The 16,613-nt window shown below is 43.0% G+C and overlaps 1 protein-coding gene across 3 annotated transcripts in view; it reads left to right on the top strand.

The window, feature by feature from the left end:
* LOC126262844 (proline-rich protein PRCC) overlaps positions 1–16,613 on the top strand; it is an 89,455-nt gene that overhangs the window by 18,224 nt on the left and 54,618 nt on the right. For all 3 annotated transcript variants that reach the window (XM_049959707.1, XM_049959709.1, XM_049959708.1), the window contains one exon: positions 171–740. In XM_049959707.1, coding sequence (XP_049815664.1) covers positions 171–740 — 570 coding nt within the window. The remainder of the gene's footprint in view (positions 1–170; positions 741–16,613) is intronic.

Consider the following 16,613-nt stretch of genomic DNA (forward strand, 5'->3'; position numbering starts at 1 on the left):
GGGGGGGGGGCACGCATGTACGCCTTCATACAGATTTGTATGCTCCACTCTAAAATTTAAATGTCCACTGCTTCTTCATATGTATTTGTCAAAGATTTAAAGTTAGCAAACAAACAAAAAGAGAACTGTGTACTCACCATAATTACTTTTCTTTTTTTTTTCCTTTTTAGAGGGGTTCTGGGCTATTCTCAATTCTTCCTGCTCCCAAAAACATGACCGTGAAGGAAGCAAATCGTCCATTAGTACCGAATGTATTGAAGAAGAAGACTACAGTGGCACCACGTACTGTCAAAGCACCAGGAACAGTGAAGAAATTGTCAACAGACCTCTTTAGCTATGCTGATTCTGAAGATGAATCAGGTGATGAAGAGACAAACACGCCAAAGGATTTCTTTGCTTTAACAGAAGAAACAAATTCTCCAAAAAATTGTGCACCAGATATATGCTTTCCTGTTGGTGGTACTTCCTCTTTACAGTCTCAGGAAGTTGCTGAACAGTCTGAAAGTACAGATATAGGCCAGGAAGCCTCATATGGTCAACAGAATGAGCAGCACCTAGCTTTTGATGCCCGGTATCAACAGAACTTCTGGTTCCAGTATGGTACAGTGCCTCCACCACCCCCTCCTCCTCCCCCTCCTCCTCCTCCTCCCCCTCCAGCAGACAGCGAAACTCAAGAGGTAACAGACAGCTCAGATCAAATTCCTGTTGATAACGGAGATTTGCAACTGGATGAAGAAGCGGTAATCCTTTCTTTTTTTATTTTAAATATCTGAATACTTAATAATTAATTCTTCATATTAAGCAAACAAACAGCTTTGCAAGCATCATTATATAGTAGTTTTCAATAAGGTAGTGATCGATTTATTTTATGTCTAAGACTGGAGTTTGCTTGTACAATTTGATTCTCCCCTGATTGTTTTTGTTATTCATTAAAAGTATAATAAAAACAGTCTGGACTGTGTGAAGTATTTTACTTTAAAAAAGTTGATGGATTTCAATTAACAACTGATTTTCCTCAGACTGTTACGTACTCTGTGCTGACTGCCAGAGCTGGCAGCATGGAGCACTAACTGCTCTTGACTGATGCGAAGAGCAAAGAAGATTTGCTATTCACACCAGCCAAGAGCAGGTGGCTCCATGCCACCAGCTCCAGCAGTCAGTAAGGAGTATGTAACAGTCTCAGGATGATCAGATATTGGTCAAACTGATAACTGTTTCTTTTTTTAAAAAAATATTTTATGTTGTCTACACTGTTTTATTATATTTTTAATACTATTTTATGACTGCTGACTTATCTTACAACCATTTTTAAAAAAATTTACTGTTCGTAATGAGTCACTGGAATGTAGTCGAATTAAGTCGGGTGCTGGGGAGCAAAATAACTGATGATAGTCGAAGTAGAGAGGATATAAAATGTAGACTGCCAGTGGCAAGGAAAGCGTTTCTGAAGAAGAAAAATTTGTTAACATCGAGTATAGATTTAAATGTCAGGAAGTCGTTTCTGAAAGTATTTGTATGGAGTGTAGCCATGTATGGAAGTGAAACGTGGATGATAAATAGTTTAGACAAGAAGAGAATAGAAGCTTTCGAAATGTGGTGTTACAGAAGAATGCTGAAGATTAGATGGGTAGATCACATAACTAATGAGGAGGTATTGAATAGAATTGGGGAGAAGAGGAGCTTGCGGCACAACTTGACTAGAAGAAGGGATCGGTTGGTAGGACATGTTCTGAGACATCGAGGGATCGCCAATTTAGTATTGGAGGGCAGCATGGAGAGTGAAAATCGTAGAGGGAGACAAAGAGATGAATACACTAAGCAGATTCAGAAGGATGTAGGCTGCAGTAGGTACTGGGAGATGAAGAAGCTTGCACAGGATAGAATAGCATGGAGAGCTGCATCAAACCAGTCTCAAGACTGAAGACCACAACAAGAACAACAACAACAATGAGTCACATCAAGACTGTGATAAAGTGCATAAAATATTGTTCAGCCATATTACAAGTTTATCAAATTTCAGTACAACAAAGCAAAAAGAAAAGTTTAAGAAATTGACAAACTGCACAGAAAGATGCCATTCTAGATCCAAAATTAGTACTGGCAATTATCTCGTCAGAGGAACTCAATGAAGGAGCTATCTCAGTACTGGGTGTAGGTCAGCTACATATAAGAGAATACCCATATAAGTATTTTTCATGCCATCAAAGCACCCTTATTTTCTTTCTGAAGGTTGTAGTGGAAGAAATAAGACACGAGGTACCAAGAATTATGCGGAAAGTTGGACTGCCAAAGAGCAACGTATTGCTGCAGGAAAGTAAAGCTCTTTAAGAGCTCGAGAGAAATGAAAGTATTGTGGTTGCCAGAGTGGCTAAGGGAAATGACACAGTACTTATGAATGTTGTGGAATACCACAAGAAGATGGACAAATTTTTGGCTGGTCCTGATCCATCGAACTGAATCATAAAAAAATTGAAAAAACTGATGCCAAAATATAGAATGGATAGCTCTGTGGAGTCTGACATCCCAAAGAGTTGTCACGCCGAGAATATATGGTCTACCGAAGGTACACAAAGAAGGATGCCTGCTGAGACTTGTAGTGAATGAAATTAACTTTCAAACTTACTTTTTAGCAATTCATTTATCAGGGAAACTGAGACATATAATTGGAAAATTGCCCCAGTTATATGTGACATGATCAAATCATGTTTATTTGCAAGCTATTTTAAATAAAGAGGAGAGATTTATGAACAATCTGATGGCATTGATATGGGTTCAGCTTTGTCGCCAGTAGGAGCTAACATTTTTATGAAGCATTTTGAACAACTTACATTAAGTGATGCACTATGAAAGGCTTCCTGTTCACTCTGCTGTGTGGATGACACATTTGGTATATGGCTGCACTGTTCAGAAGAACTTCATAGATTCCACAGTTTCTTAACTGATGTTCATTCCGAAATAAACTTCATCTTGGAGGCAGAGAGTGAGATCGGTCTTCCATACCTAGATAAGTTGGCATATGAAAGACTTGACAGTACTCTAGATTACAGAGTCCACAAATTTAAAAAGGTATTCAGATGCTACTTTGCACCACCACGCAGCCCAGAAGCAAACAGTGCTCAGCACTATGTTTTTGCATGCCTTCTGTATCAGTGACAGTAACAACTTGGAATCAGATGTGCACTTTTAAAAAGTGACACTGAAGGTCAATGGCTAAGATGGTTTGTCTATAGAGAGGACTTTCAAATTTTATAGTATTAATTGTGTTCCTAAGAAGGACAAGGAACAACCTTCTCACTCTGTACAGTTACCGTTCATTTGCAGTGCTACTGACTGCATGAGTAACATTCTTCAGAAAATGGAATACAGACAACTTTTTTCGAATAGAACAAAATAAAGGACTGTTTCTGACACAAAACACCTGATTACCTTCACACTGCAGGAGTCTACAAAGTGGTGTGTGGCTGTGACAAAGTAATGAAACTGGAAGGACAGTGAGAGAACAGAGTAAAGAACACAAATGTATATGAACTAAAAAAAAAAAAAAAAAAAAAAAAAAGTGGAAATCTGTGACCAATGTATAGATCTCAAAAATACATTAATGCTACCCAAAGAAAGCAACATTTATAGAAGGAAAGTCTGAGAAGTGATGGAGATGTTTGAGAATGGAAGAAATTTCAGTAGAGGAGATGGCTATAGGCTTCCAGTTTCATGCTTCCTGCCATCAAGGAAGTCAATACCCAGCCATAGTGTGTGAGAAATACAAAGTGTGACTGGAAGATACCTCTGTGGCATGACAATAATATTTCGGTAAACATTCCCCCTCTCTTTCTCTTCCCATTTTTGCCACTTACCTAATGACAATGGCCCACCAATAGAGTCGGATAAATTTTACCCAGTAACTTTGCTTCTTCAGAACAAGTGCAGGAATAGTCCCTTTTATAAGTGAATGCACAGTGGTCTTTGACAGTGTTCAACTAAACAGGAACACCTGAAGATCCGAGCAGGGTGGTCAAAATGTCAATCTTATGAGAGGACTTTGAAAAGAACATAGCACAGCCTAACAACATAGAAGATTTTTATCTTCAGGGACAGTGGTCACAAAAGCCATCAAGCGTACATGAAATTTTGTGTTGCTCCCAGTAATGGCAATTCCTGCCGTAACAGCAAGTATGGGGTCATTTCCTAAATTAAACTTATAAGTGTTGGACAGAATCTAATGACTATTACACATTGTAAACATCAAATCTTTAAACATAACAAGTCATTACAAACCAAAACTGATTTTCTTAAAGCATATATTTGTAGCAGCTGTAAAGTAATAATTTAACCTTTTAAACAATGGAGACTCCAGGTTGGACTATCAACAAGGGAGTTCATGTCAATGCAGTTATCCATTCTGCAGGTGGCCAGGCTGTATGGGAGGGACATTTTGGTGTGAAAGGGATGACAGCTGATGAAATGCAGGAACTGTTGGTGCTTGGCGGGCTTAATGTGGACAAAGATATGGATGAAGCCACTAGAGATGAGGTGGTCAGCATCCAGGAAGGTGGCATACAGGTTTAAGGAGGACCAGGTGAAGCGGTTGGGGGAAAAGGTTTGAGCTTATGTGGGAATGAAGATAGGGTGCCTTGGCCCTGAGTCCAGATCATGAAGCTATCATAAATAAACCTGAGCCATATTAATGGTTTGGCATTTTGGGAGGCTAATAAGGGAGTCTGAAGGACGTTGGGAAAGGTAGTGTTCAACAGTGATAAGACCATGGGCGTGAAGGATTTTTGTGTAGAGAGAGATGTCATCAACAGTGACAAATTGGGATCCAAGAAGAAAAAGTGCGGACGGTTGATGAGTCTATGAAAGAAGCAGTTGGTATCTTTGATGGGGGAGGCTAGATTATGGGCATTGGTTGGAAGTGTTTGTCAGTGAAGGCTGATTTCCTTCAGTGGGGGCACAATAACTAGCGTCAATGGGATGTCCAGGATTGTTGGGTTTGTGAATTTTGGAGAGCAAGTAGCAGGTGGGTGTGCGCGATGTCATAGGGATGAGGAGGGAAATGGATTCTGGGAAGAAGTTTGGGAAGTGCCTAAGGCTTTAAGTAGGGATTGCATGTAATGTTGGACTTCAAGGATGGGACCTCTCTGGCAGAGTTTATAGGTGGAGGAATCGTATTACTGGCCAAATAGTCAGTGTGATTCATAACAACAGTGGTAGAACCGCTGTCTGCGGGTAGGATGATTAGGTCGGGATTTGTTTTGAGGTTCTGTATGCCTGTCCTTTCTTCTGCTGAAAGGTTGGTTTTCTGAGGAACGGACCTGTGAATGATGCTGAGGCCAAGTTGGGGTAAGGAATTCCTGGAAGATGTCCTGCAGGTGGTTAGGTGGGGGGAAGGGGGGGGGGGGGGGCGAGATGATCGATGGTGTTATGAACTGAGAGAAGCAAGCTTCAATGTTGGGATTAGGTTGGCTTTCGTTGGAGGGATTGATGACATATAAGTATTTCCATTGCAGGGATCAGGAGAAGGAGAGTAGGTCTCTGACAAGTCCAAATGGTGAAATGTGAGTTTAGGGCTAAAAGTGAGGCCTTTGGATAGGACTGAAACTTCTGTGGTGCTGAAGATTTTGGTGAATATATTAACAACAGTGTTACGGGACTGTTTCAGTTCAGGATGTAGTGGAGTGCTCGTAGGGAGTCTTGGGGTTGTGGGAAGTTGAAAAATTCAACTAGACAGGGTTTGGGTGCTATGAAGGGTTGATGAAGTGTAGCAATGTGGGTAGTGTAGGGGTTGGATAGCTGTGCTGCGAGGCAGCAGTAGGATGTCAGTAGGTTGGATAACTTCTGGAGGTGGTGTCTGGATTGCTCCTCTTGGTGCCAGAGAGTGAAGTATTCAGTTTCAGTGATATGATTTATTTATCAGGGATTGCACAGTAGCAGTATCGTACAGAAGGAGCAGAGGTGGTTGACCAGGTTTGTGACGACCAAGGACTGGTGGGATCTTGAAAGGTGGAGGTCATTATGAAAGGAGTGGTGGGATGCAGGTAAAGGAATTTTTATGGTTAAGCCATTGGAAGGTTGGATGGATTCCATGGTTTGGACAGTATTTAAGAAACAGATTAAGAGACTGGGTTTTAGACAGGGAAACGAGTACTTTTCTGAAATGGTGCAGAAATATGGAGCAAGGGTCCATTGTGGGAAGGATAGTGTGGGGGAAATGGGGATGATGCACAAATGGGGAAAATAAGGTGTTGGGTGGTTGTGAGGGGAGGTGCATAAGAGAAAAGATAAGTAGGAAATACATAGACACATTAAAAAATCAGATCAGCAAAAATATGTAAAAATATGCAACAATGCATGAAACTTTGTGAATCCACATAAAAATAAACACAACAAATTGCAAATGTACAGAAATGGGGGAGAAAAGAAGCAAGTTAGGTATGGGAGTATATATGTGTTGGAGTAACGAAAAAGAGGTGGTAGAGAGATTTCTTAGATTGAGGATTATAAGTTCGTGTGGCACAGGTAGGTGTGGAAAATAAAACGTGTAAGTATGTGAAGATGAAGGAGGATGTGGGACCAATAGGAATAAATATCAGTGGGAAGAATTTGGGGCATCAGATGCTGCATCAACCATCCACGTAGCCACGTATTGTGTGCGGATGATCATTGATACAGTCATCAACATCATCATCATCATTTAAGACTGATTATGCCTTTCAGTGTTCAGCATAGCCCTCTTATAAAATTCCTCCATGATCCCCTATTCAGTGCTAACATTGGTGCCTCTTCTGATGTTAAACCTATTACTTCAAAATCATTCTTAACCGAATCCAGGTACCTTCTCCTTGGTCTGCCCCGACTCCTCCTACCCTCTACTGCTGAACCCATGAGTCTCTTGGGTAACCTTGCTTCTCCCATGCGTGTAACATGGCGCTACCATCTAAGCCTGTTCGCCCTGACTGCTACATCTATAGAGTTCATTCCCAGTTTTTCTTTGATTTCCTCATTGTGGACACCCTCCTGCCATTGTTCCCATCTACTAGTACCTGCAATCATCCTAGCTACTTTCATATCCGTAACCTCAACCTTGTTGATAAGGTAACCTGAATCCACCCAGCTTTCGCTCCCATACAACAAAGTTGGTCGAAAGATTGAACGGTGCACAGATAACTTAGTCTTGGTACTGACTTCCTCCTTGCAGAAGAGAGTAGATCGTAGCTGAGCGCTCACTGCATTAGCTTTGCTACACCTCGCTTCCAGTTGTTTCACTATGTTGCCATCCTGTGAGAATATGCATCCTAAGTACTTGAAACCGTCCACCTGTTCTAACTTTGTTCCTCCTATTTGGCACTCAATCCGTTTATATTTCTTTCCCATTGACATTACTTTCGTTTTGGAGATGCTAATCTTCATACCATAGTCCTTACATTTCTGATCTAGCTCTGAAATATTACTTTGCAAACTTTCAATCGAATCTGCCATCACAACTAAGTCATCCGCATATGCAAGACTGCTTATTTTGTGTTCACATATCTTAATCTCACCCAACCAGTTTATTGTTTTCAACATATGATCCATAAATAATATGAACAACAGTGGAGACAGGTTGCAGCCTTGTCTTACCTCTGAAACTACTCTGAACCATGAACTCAATTTACTGTCAACTCTAACTGCTGCCTGACTATCCATGTAAAGACCTTTAATTGCTTGCAAAAGTTTGCCTCCTATGCCATAATCTCGTAGAACAGACAATAACTTCCTCGTAGGAACCCGGTCATATGCCTTTTCTAGATCTATAAAGCATAGATACAATTCCCTGTTCCACTCATAACACTTCTCCATTATTTGCCGCAAGCTAAAGATCTGGTCCTGACAACCTCTAAGAGGCCTAAACCCACACTGATTTTCATCCAATTGGTCCTCAACTAATACTCACACTTTCCTTTCAACAATACCTGAGAAGATTTTACCCATAACGCTGGTTAAAGAGATACCTCTGTAGTTGTTACAATCTTTTCTGTTTCCATGTTTAAAGATTGGTGTGATTACTGCTTTTGTCCAGTCTGATGGAACCTGTCCCGACTCCCAGGCCATTTCAATTATCCTGTGTAGCCATTTAAGACCTGACATTCCACTGTATTTTAAGAGTTCCGACTTAATTTCATCCACCCCAGCTGCTTTATTGCACTGCAATCTATTGACCATTTTCTCCACTTCCTCAAATGTGATACTATTTCCATCATCATTCCTATCCCATTCCACCTCAAAATCTGAAACATTACTGATCGTATTTTCACCTACATTGAGCAACTCTTCAAAATATTCCCTCCATCTGCCCAAGGCATCCACAGGATTCACCAGCAGTTTTCCTGACCTGTCCAAAATTCTTGTCATTTCCTTCTTACCTCCCTTTCGAAGACTGCTAATTACACTCCAGAATAGTTTTCCAGCAGCTTGACCCATAGTCTCCAACCTGTTTCCAAAGTCTTCCCAAGATTTCTTCTTGGATGCTGCAATTATCTGTTTGGCTTTGTTTCTTTCTTCAACATAACTTTCTCTGTCTACCTGAGTTCTAGTATGTAGCCATTTTTGATACGCCTTCTTTTTCCTTTTACAGGCTGCCTTGACTGTGTCGTTCCACCAAGCTGTTTGCTTCATCCTACTTTTACACACTACTGTTCCAAGACATTCTTTAGCCACTTCTAGTACTGTGTCCCTGTACCTTGTTCATTCCTTTTCCAATGACTGTAATTGACTACATTCAACTAACTGGTACCTTTCTGAGATCGCTGTTATGTACTTGTGCCTGATTTCCTTATCCTGAAGTTTCTCCACTCTTATCCTCCTACATATGGACTTGACCTCCTGCACTTTCGGCCTCACAATCCCAATTTCACTGCTGATTAAATAATGATCAGTGTCATCAAAGAATCCCCTGAATATAGGTGTGTCCCTCACAGCCTTCCTGAATTCCTGATCTGTTATTATATAGTCAATGACAGATCTGGTTCCCCTGCCTTCCCAAGTATACCGGTGAATGTTCTTATGTTTAAAAAAGGAGTTCGTGATTACTAAGCCCATACTGGCACAGAAATCCAAGAGTTGTTTCCCGTTACTGTTGGCCTCCATATCCTCTCCAAATTTACCCATAACCTTTTCATACCCTTCTGTTCGATTTCCAATCCTGGCATTAAAATCCCCCATGAGCAGAACACTGTCCTTGTCCTTTACTCTAACAACTACATCACTGAGTGCGTCATAAACGCTATCCATCTTATCTTGATCTGTCCCTTCACAATGCGAATATACTGACACAATCCTAATTTTGTTGCTAGACACTGTAAAATCTATCCATATCAGTCGTTCGTTTACATACCTTATTGCAACTACGCTGGGTTCCATTTCTTTCCTGATGTAAAGCCCTAAACCCTTTTGTGCTATTCCTGCTTTGACTCCTGACAGGTAGACCTTGTATTCTCCCACTTCCTCTTCTTTCTCACCCCTTACCCGAATGTCACTAACAGCTAAAACGTCCAGCCCCATCTTACTTGCAGCCTCTGCCAGCGCTACCTTCTTCCCAGAGTAGCCCCCATTGATATTAATAGCTCCCCATCTCATTACCATTTGTTTACCAAGTCGTATCTTAGGAGTCCCTGGTTTGTCAGTTAGAGGTGGGACTCTGTCACCTCCAAAGGTCCGAGGCATTTTGCTCTGATTGTTGCCAGCATCATATTTAAGTACCAGGGAAGCAGGTTGCTAGCCTTACTTGCCCCGAGTCCCCATTCGGTTTTACCCCTAACGGTTGAGGGACTAACCGGTGGATTTGGTAGTCTTTGCCGTCTGAGCACAAAGGTGACCACAACTCAGAATATTTCCGAGATTCCCAGCCTTCTTCCAAAGTAACTGGTATCCTGACTGTCAGGACCACTTACTTGGCCCCTCATACGCTGCCCGTGGTTCATGAACTAGGACATGACTACAGGAACCCACACCATGAACCCACACCATGATAGAGTGTGGCTCAGAAATGTATGCAGTTTGGAAGGCAGTGCATAAGCACAGGGCAGAACAGAAAGTGTGGACACTGAGAAGAATAGTGCTATAGAGAGTAGGAACAAAGGAAAACATCCGAGGTTGTGGGATGGAAGAAAAGCCGTTTGGCAAAATCGGATAATGGAAACTCCAGGTTAGAGTATCAACAATGTAAGGGAAAGATAGATTGCTACTTACTGTAAAGATGACACGTTAAGTTACAGACAGGCGCAATGAAAAGACACTTACACATATAGCGTTTGGCCAAAGCCTTTGGCAGAAAAAGAAACACACACACATTCACACAAGCAAGCACACCTCACTCACACGATTGCCATCTCCAGCAGCTCAGCCCACAATGCAGCTGTCATGTAGAATGGAAGCAGCAGACGGGGTGTGGGGAAGGTGAAGGGATAGCTGTGTACGGGTAGGGGGTGAGAAGAGAGCTGTATGGCACCGTGTGCAGGGACTAGACTGCCAACAGCCCCAGTGTCAGGAGGCTGTGGGGCGTGTGAGGTGGGGAAGGGGCGGGGGCGGAGGGGGGGGGGGGGAGCGAAACAGGCGGGGAGCGAGGAAAGATGGACAGGTGGGTTGGCAGAGGGCAGCACACACGGGGGGAGGGAGTCGAGAATAGGGAAGGGCTGATAGGACAGTAGATGGAAACTGTTGAGTGGAGGATGTGATGACAGTATGTTACCATAGGTGAGCCCATGATCATTTTGAGAGCAGAGAATGTGTTATAACTTCCATCTGCTCACTTCAGAAAAGCTGGTGGTGGAGGGGAGGAAGCCAATGGCTCGGTTGGTGAAGCAGCTGTTATAATCAAGCATGTTGTGTTCAGCTGCATGTTGTGCCACAGAGTGGCGTACTTTGGTCTTGCTCACAGCTTGGCAGTGGCTGTTCATCCTGGTGGACAGCTGGTTGGTAATCATACCAATATAAAAAGCTATGCAAGGATTGCAGCAGAGCTGGTAGATGAGATCCGTTCAGAAAATTCCAGAATATTCTTAATTTCTCGCCAGTGGTGTGTTGGCAGTCTTGCGCACACCTGTGTTTAATGTGAAATGCCAGAAGTTTCATCGTTGTATGTCTGTTTGTTATTGTTCAGTGCTGTATTGAGTAGAATTTTGTGTTGCACAATATGCGAATTTCGAGGTGGAAGAGTTAGAGGAGCAGTGCGTCAGCATTAAAATTTGTGTGAAACTCAAGCAAACCTTTACAGAGGCACACCAAATGATGCAGGAAGCCTATGGTGATGAGTGCATAAACATTCTTGGCATTACGAATGGTTCTCCAAGATTAAAAAGAAGCTAGTCAGGTCAGGTCAAATGTCAAAGCCATGCTGACTGTTTTCTTTGACTTTGAAGGATTAGTTCAACATGAATTTGTGCCACAGGGACAAACTAATAATCAATGGTACTATCTGGATGTGTTGCAATTCCGGCAAGAAAATGTGAGAAGGAAACGACCTGAAGTGTGGCGGGATGATTCATGGCCTTTGCATCACGATAACATATCTGCACATTTATCCCTGTTGGTGCGTGACTATTGCATAAGAAATGAAATCACTGTGCTGCCTCATCCTCTGTACTCTCCAGACGTGGCCCCTGTGGACTTTTTTTTATTCCCAAAGTTGAAAACCCTCTTGAAAGGACTAAGATTTGCAACGATAGATGAGATAAAAGAAAATTTGCAGATGGCGCTATGAGCGATCCAGCAAAGGCATACCAAGACTGCTTTCAGAAGTGAAACTGCATTTGGAGTAGTGTATCAATTGTGTAGGAGAGTATTTTGAAGCAGACTATGCACAATAAGTTAAAAGTAAGCTTAGAAGAATTTTGTGGAGAAAGTTCCGGTATTTTTTTAACAGTCTTTGTGTGATGTGGCTGTGGTCCAGCCTTTGATGGGATAGGATAAGTCTGTGACAGGACCGCAACAGTAAGTACAGTGGGTGGACTGGGCAGGTCTTGCACGTAGTTCTTCCACAGGGGTACGATCCTTGTGGCCAAGGGTTAGGTTGGGAACAGCGTAGAAATAGACTAGGATGTTGCAGTGGTTGGGTGGGCGATGGGACACTAGTTTAGGAGGGATGAGACAGATCTTCAGTAGGATTTTCCTCGTTTCGCGGCATGGTAACCGTGGTGAAGGATGTAGTTCAGCTGTTCCAGTCCTGGGTGAAGTTGAGTAATGCAGGGAGCACTCCTTTGTGGCTGGTTCTTGGGGGTGGTTGGAGGATGGGGGGTGTGAGGGAAAATGGCACAGGAAATCTGTTTGCTGTAGTAAGTATCTGTGAAGGCCTTCGTGAGATCTTTATCATACTGGAAAAGGGAGTTCTTGTCACTGAGGATATGCCATTCCTGGATGGCCAGGCTCTATGGGAGGGATTTTTTGCTGTTGAAGGGAAAACAGTTGTTGAAATGCAGGTACTGCTGGGGTTTAATGCTTGTTAGCCCTACACCCAAATTTAAACATGCTGACTTAAAGACCTCCCCTCCTTCTCCCAGTCCCAGCAGTGAAAACACATTTTTGCCATCAGTCCCTCCAATGGAAGGCAACCTGATCCCAACATTGAACTGTCTCTCTCCCAGTTCATAAAACAATCCAAATGTGATCCTGTCCCATCTTGCTCCTATCCACCCCATGGTTGTCTTTCAAGAATCCCTTATCTCCAGTTTGGCCTAAGCATCCTTCCACAGGTCCATTCCTAAGAACACCATCCTTTAAGCAGAAGCCATACATAACCTCAAAACAAATCCTGACCTAATCATCCTGCCTGCAGAAAAAGTTCCACCACTGTCATTAAGACTCAGTGACCATATGGTGGAAGGCCTCTGCTAGTAATCTGATACCTCCACCTATAAACTGTGCCAGAGAGATCACATCCTCGAAGTCCAGCATAAACTGCAAACCCAGCTCAAAGCCTTAGGCACTTCCTGGACCCTCTCCCCAGAATCCATTTCCCTCCTCATCCATATGACACCCTGCACACACGCCTTGTACATGCTCCCCAAAATTCACAAACCCAGCAATCCTGGACACCCCATTGAGGCTGGCTATTGTGCCACCACTGAAGTAAATCAGCCTTCATTGACCAACACCTCCAACCATTTACCTGTGATCTAGCCTCCCATGCCAAAGATAACAATACCTTCTAGATCCCTACTCATCACTGTTGACACCATCCCTCACACCCATCGACTTACAGCTATCGAACACTATCTTTCCCAATGTTCTTCAGGCTCCAAATCCACTACCTCATTTCTCATATATCTCAATAACTTTATCCTACCTCATTACTACTTCTCCTTTGAAGAAAAGGTATACAAACAAATTTGCAGCTCTATCATGGGCACCTTTATGGTGCTGTCTTATGCCAACCTGTGTATGGGCCATCTAGAGGAGACCTTCCTGGCCTCCCAAAATGCCAAACCTATAGTATGGTTCAGGTTCCTTGATGACAAATTCATGTACTGGATGAAGTGCCAAGACACCCTATCTTCACTCCCTCAGCACCTTCTCTCCCATCCAGTTCACAAGGTACCTCTCAACTCAGTATGCCACCTTCCTGAATGCTGACCTCCTTATCTCTGGTGGCTCCATCCACATCTTTGTCCACATTAAGCCCGCCAAGCACCAACAGTACCTGCATTTCGACAGCTGTCATCCCTTCCACACCAAAACGTCCCTCCCATACTGCCTGGCCACCTGGGTAAGGAGTATCTGCAGTGTGCTTAGGGTCTCACCAAGGCCTTCACAGACAGGCACTTCCCCAAGACCTAGTCTGCAAAGCGATCTCTCATACCATTTCCACTCAAACCCCTAATCCTCCCACCACTCCAAGAGACAGCCATAAAGAAGTGGCCCCCTTTGTCACCCAATACCACCTTGGAACAAATGAACCACATCCTTCACCAGGGCTTTGATAATCTTTCATGATGCCCCGAAATAGGGGACATCCTACTGAAGATCTTTCCTACCCCTCCTAAAGTAGTGTCCCATTGCCAGTCCAACCTCCACAATATCCTAGTCAATTCGTATGCCATTCCAAATCTCATCCCCTTGCCACACGGATCATATCCATGTGTGAGACTCAGGTGTAAGACGTGCCCAATCCACCAACCCAGCACTTCCTATTCGAGTCCTGTCACAAGTTTATCCTACACCATCAGAGGCCTACACCATCAGCAGCCGTGTCATATGCCAGCTCTGCTGCAGTCCTGACACAGCTCTTTATGTTTGTGTGTCTACCAACCAGTTGTCCACCAAGATGAGCAGCCACTGCCAAACTGTGGCTAGAGCAAAGTAGACCATCCTGTGGCCCAACATGCACCTGAACATAACATGCTTGATTTTAATGCCTCCTTCACTACCCAAACCACTGGGATCCTCCCATCCACCACCTGTTTTTCTGAACTGTGCAGATGAGTGTTATCCTTACAGCACATTCTCCACTCCCGAAATTATCCTGGTCTCAATCTACAGAAACATGCTGTAACCATAACCTCCACCAAACAGCTTCCACCCTCTCTAGTGTCCTGCAGTCCTCTCTCTCCCTACCCATACACGGCTGTCCCTGTTCTCATCTCTTACCCTCTTTGTGTGCTGGTCTCTCCCAAAGTACCCACCCATCTTTCCCCACTCCTCTCCTTTTTTGCTTCTTCCCCCCCCCCCCCCCCCCCCCACCTTCCCAACTCCCACCCACAGTCAATCAATGCTGCGCCTGTTGGCAGTCTAGTCCCTGAACACTCCACTAGACTGCAGTCCTCTCTCTCCCTACCCATACACAGCTGTCGCTACCCATTGCCCTGCGCCCTCTAGATTGCTGCTTTGATTCTTTGTGACAGTTGCAGTCTGGTCTGAACTGCAGGAGATGGCGGTCGTGCGCGTCTTTCTGTTTCTGATGAAGGCTGTGGCCAAAAGCTAATGTTTAAGTGTCCTTTAGTTGTGCCGGTCTGCAAATTAACATGTCATCTTTATGGTAAATAACAAACTAGCTTTTCCTTCCAATTTTGATAATTAACATTTATCGCTTTGGACAAGCAGTCTCTCAGATGTATGACCATCTTTAGCACTGAATGGTTATGTTTGTCTTGGCCTCCAATATAATTTTTATTTGTCATCTCATTATACATTTTGGGATAACGCTACCATCAGATATGTTGATATCAAAACAAAGTACCCCAATCAGTGCCCATACGCGATAGAATTCAGAACAGAGCAGGAGGTAACAGGGTTATTTGTATTGATATTGACAGAGCTGAAGATGGCATTATTTTGAAATGCATAATGAGATGACAAATAAAAATTATATTGGCAACTAAGATAACCGTACTACCATTCATTAATGTAGCCTGTGACTGTGATTCATCACATGTTGAAAGGTTTCATCGATTCTGGATATCGTTCTCCTGTAATTTTAGTAAATTAATTGTCCTTTATTATTATTTAATTCCAAATAATTTCCATTATTTTCAAATTACTGTGTCCTTTTATAATTAATATGGTTACAAAAGGTTGACTTGAGCAGTGACTGCACTCACAGGCTGAAGCTGTTTTTACATAAAAATTTCTTGGTTTATGCCTTTCACATTGTGTACTGGGCCCTCCATGGTTTTTTCATAGGAGTAGTTTACTCTGAGGTCATCTTTGGCTCTCTGTACTGTGTTAGTAGCCCCATGCACCACTTGCTGTGACATCGGGATTTCTGCTGACGAACTCCATCAGCCACACACTGCCCAAGGAGTATCTCAAAAAACTAATAAAATACAAAACAATCTACAGCAAATAATATCTTTCAGGGCTACTTTGATCCCAATCAGTTATTCTTAAAACAAAACTACTTGTATACATGCTTTAACAATGGAAACTCCAGGATGGAATAACAACAATATTTTGAAAAGTGTAGATGGGTACTCACCATATAGAGGAGATGTGGAGTCACAGACAGGCACAACAAAAAGACTGAAATACATTTAAGCTTTCAGCCAAAAGACCTTCTTCTAAATTACAAAATGCACAAATTCATACTACCACAACTGACACACTCATGACCCTTGTCTCTGGCCACTGAGGCGTGTCTCCAGACTGCAGCAGTGCCTCGTGGGGAAAAATAATCTGGTGTGGGAAGTGGGGGTAAGGAGGAGGCTGTGGTGGAGAGGGGGAGGGATGGCAGGGTAGGGGTGGGGATAGGTGGAGGGCTGCTTGTGGAAGTATGCAGAAATGTGGTGGGGGCAGGGTAGGGCTGCTTGGTGCAGTGAACAGATTTTTTTTTTTTTGGGTGGCGGGGGGGGGGGGGGAGACGTTTCTTCTGATTAATTTGATACAGCCTGCCAGAAATTATGCCCCTGTGCCAATCTTTTCATCTCAGAGTAACAATTGCAACACACGTCCTCAATTATTTGGTGGATGTATTCCAATCTCCTGTCTTCCCCTACAGTTCTTAACCTCTACAGCTCCCTCTAGTCTCATGCAAGTTACTCTCTTATATCGTAACAGATATCCAATCATTATCTCCCTTCTTCTTTTCAGTGTTTTCCATATATTCCTTTCCACCCCTCATTCCTTACTTTATCAGTCCACATAATTTTCGG

Source organism: Schistocerca nitens, chromosome 6 (assembly GCF_023898315.1).
Source record: "Schistocerca nitens isolate TAMUIC-IGC-003100 chromosome 6, iqSchNite1.1, whole genome shotgun sequence".
Lineage (NCBI taxonomy): Eukaryota > Metazoa > Arthropoda > Insecta > Orthoptera > Acrididae > Schistocerca > Schistocerca nitens.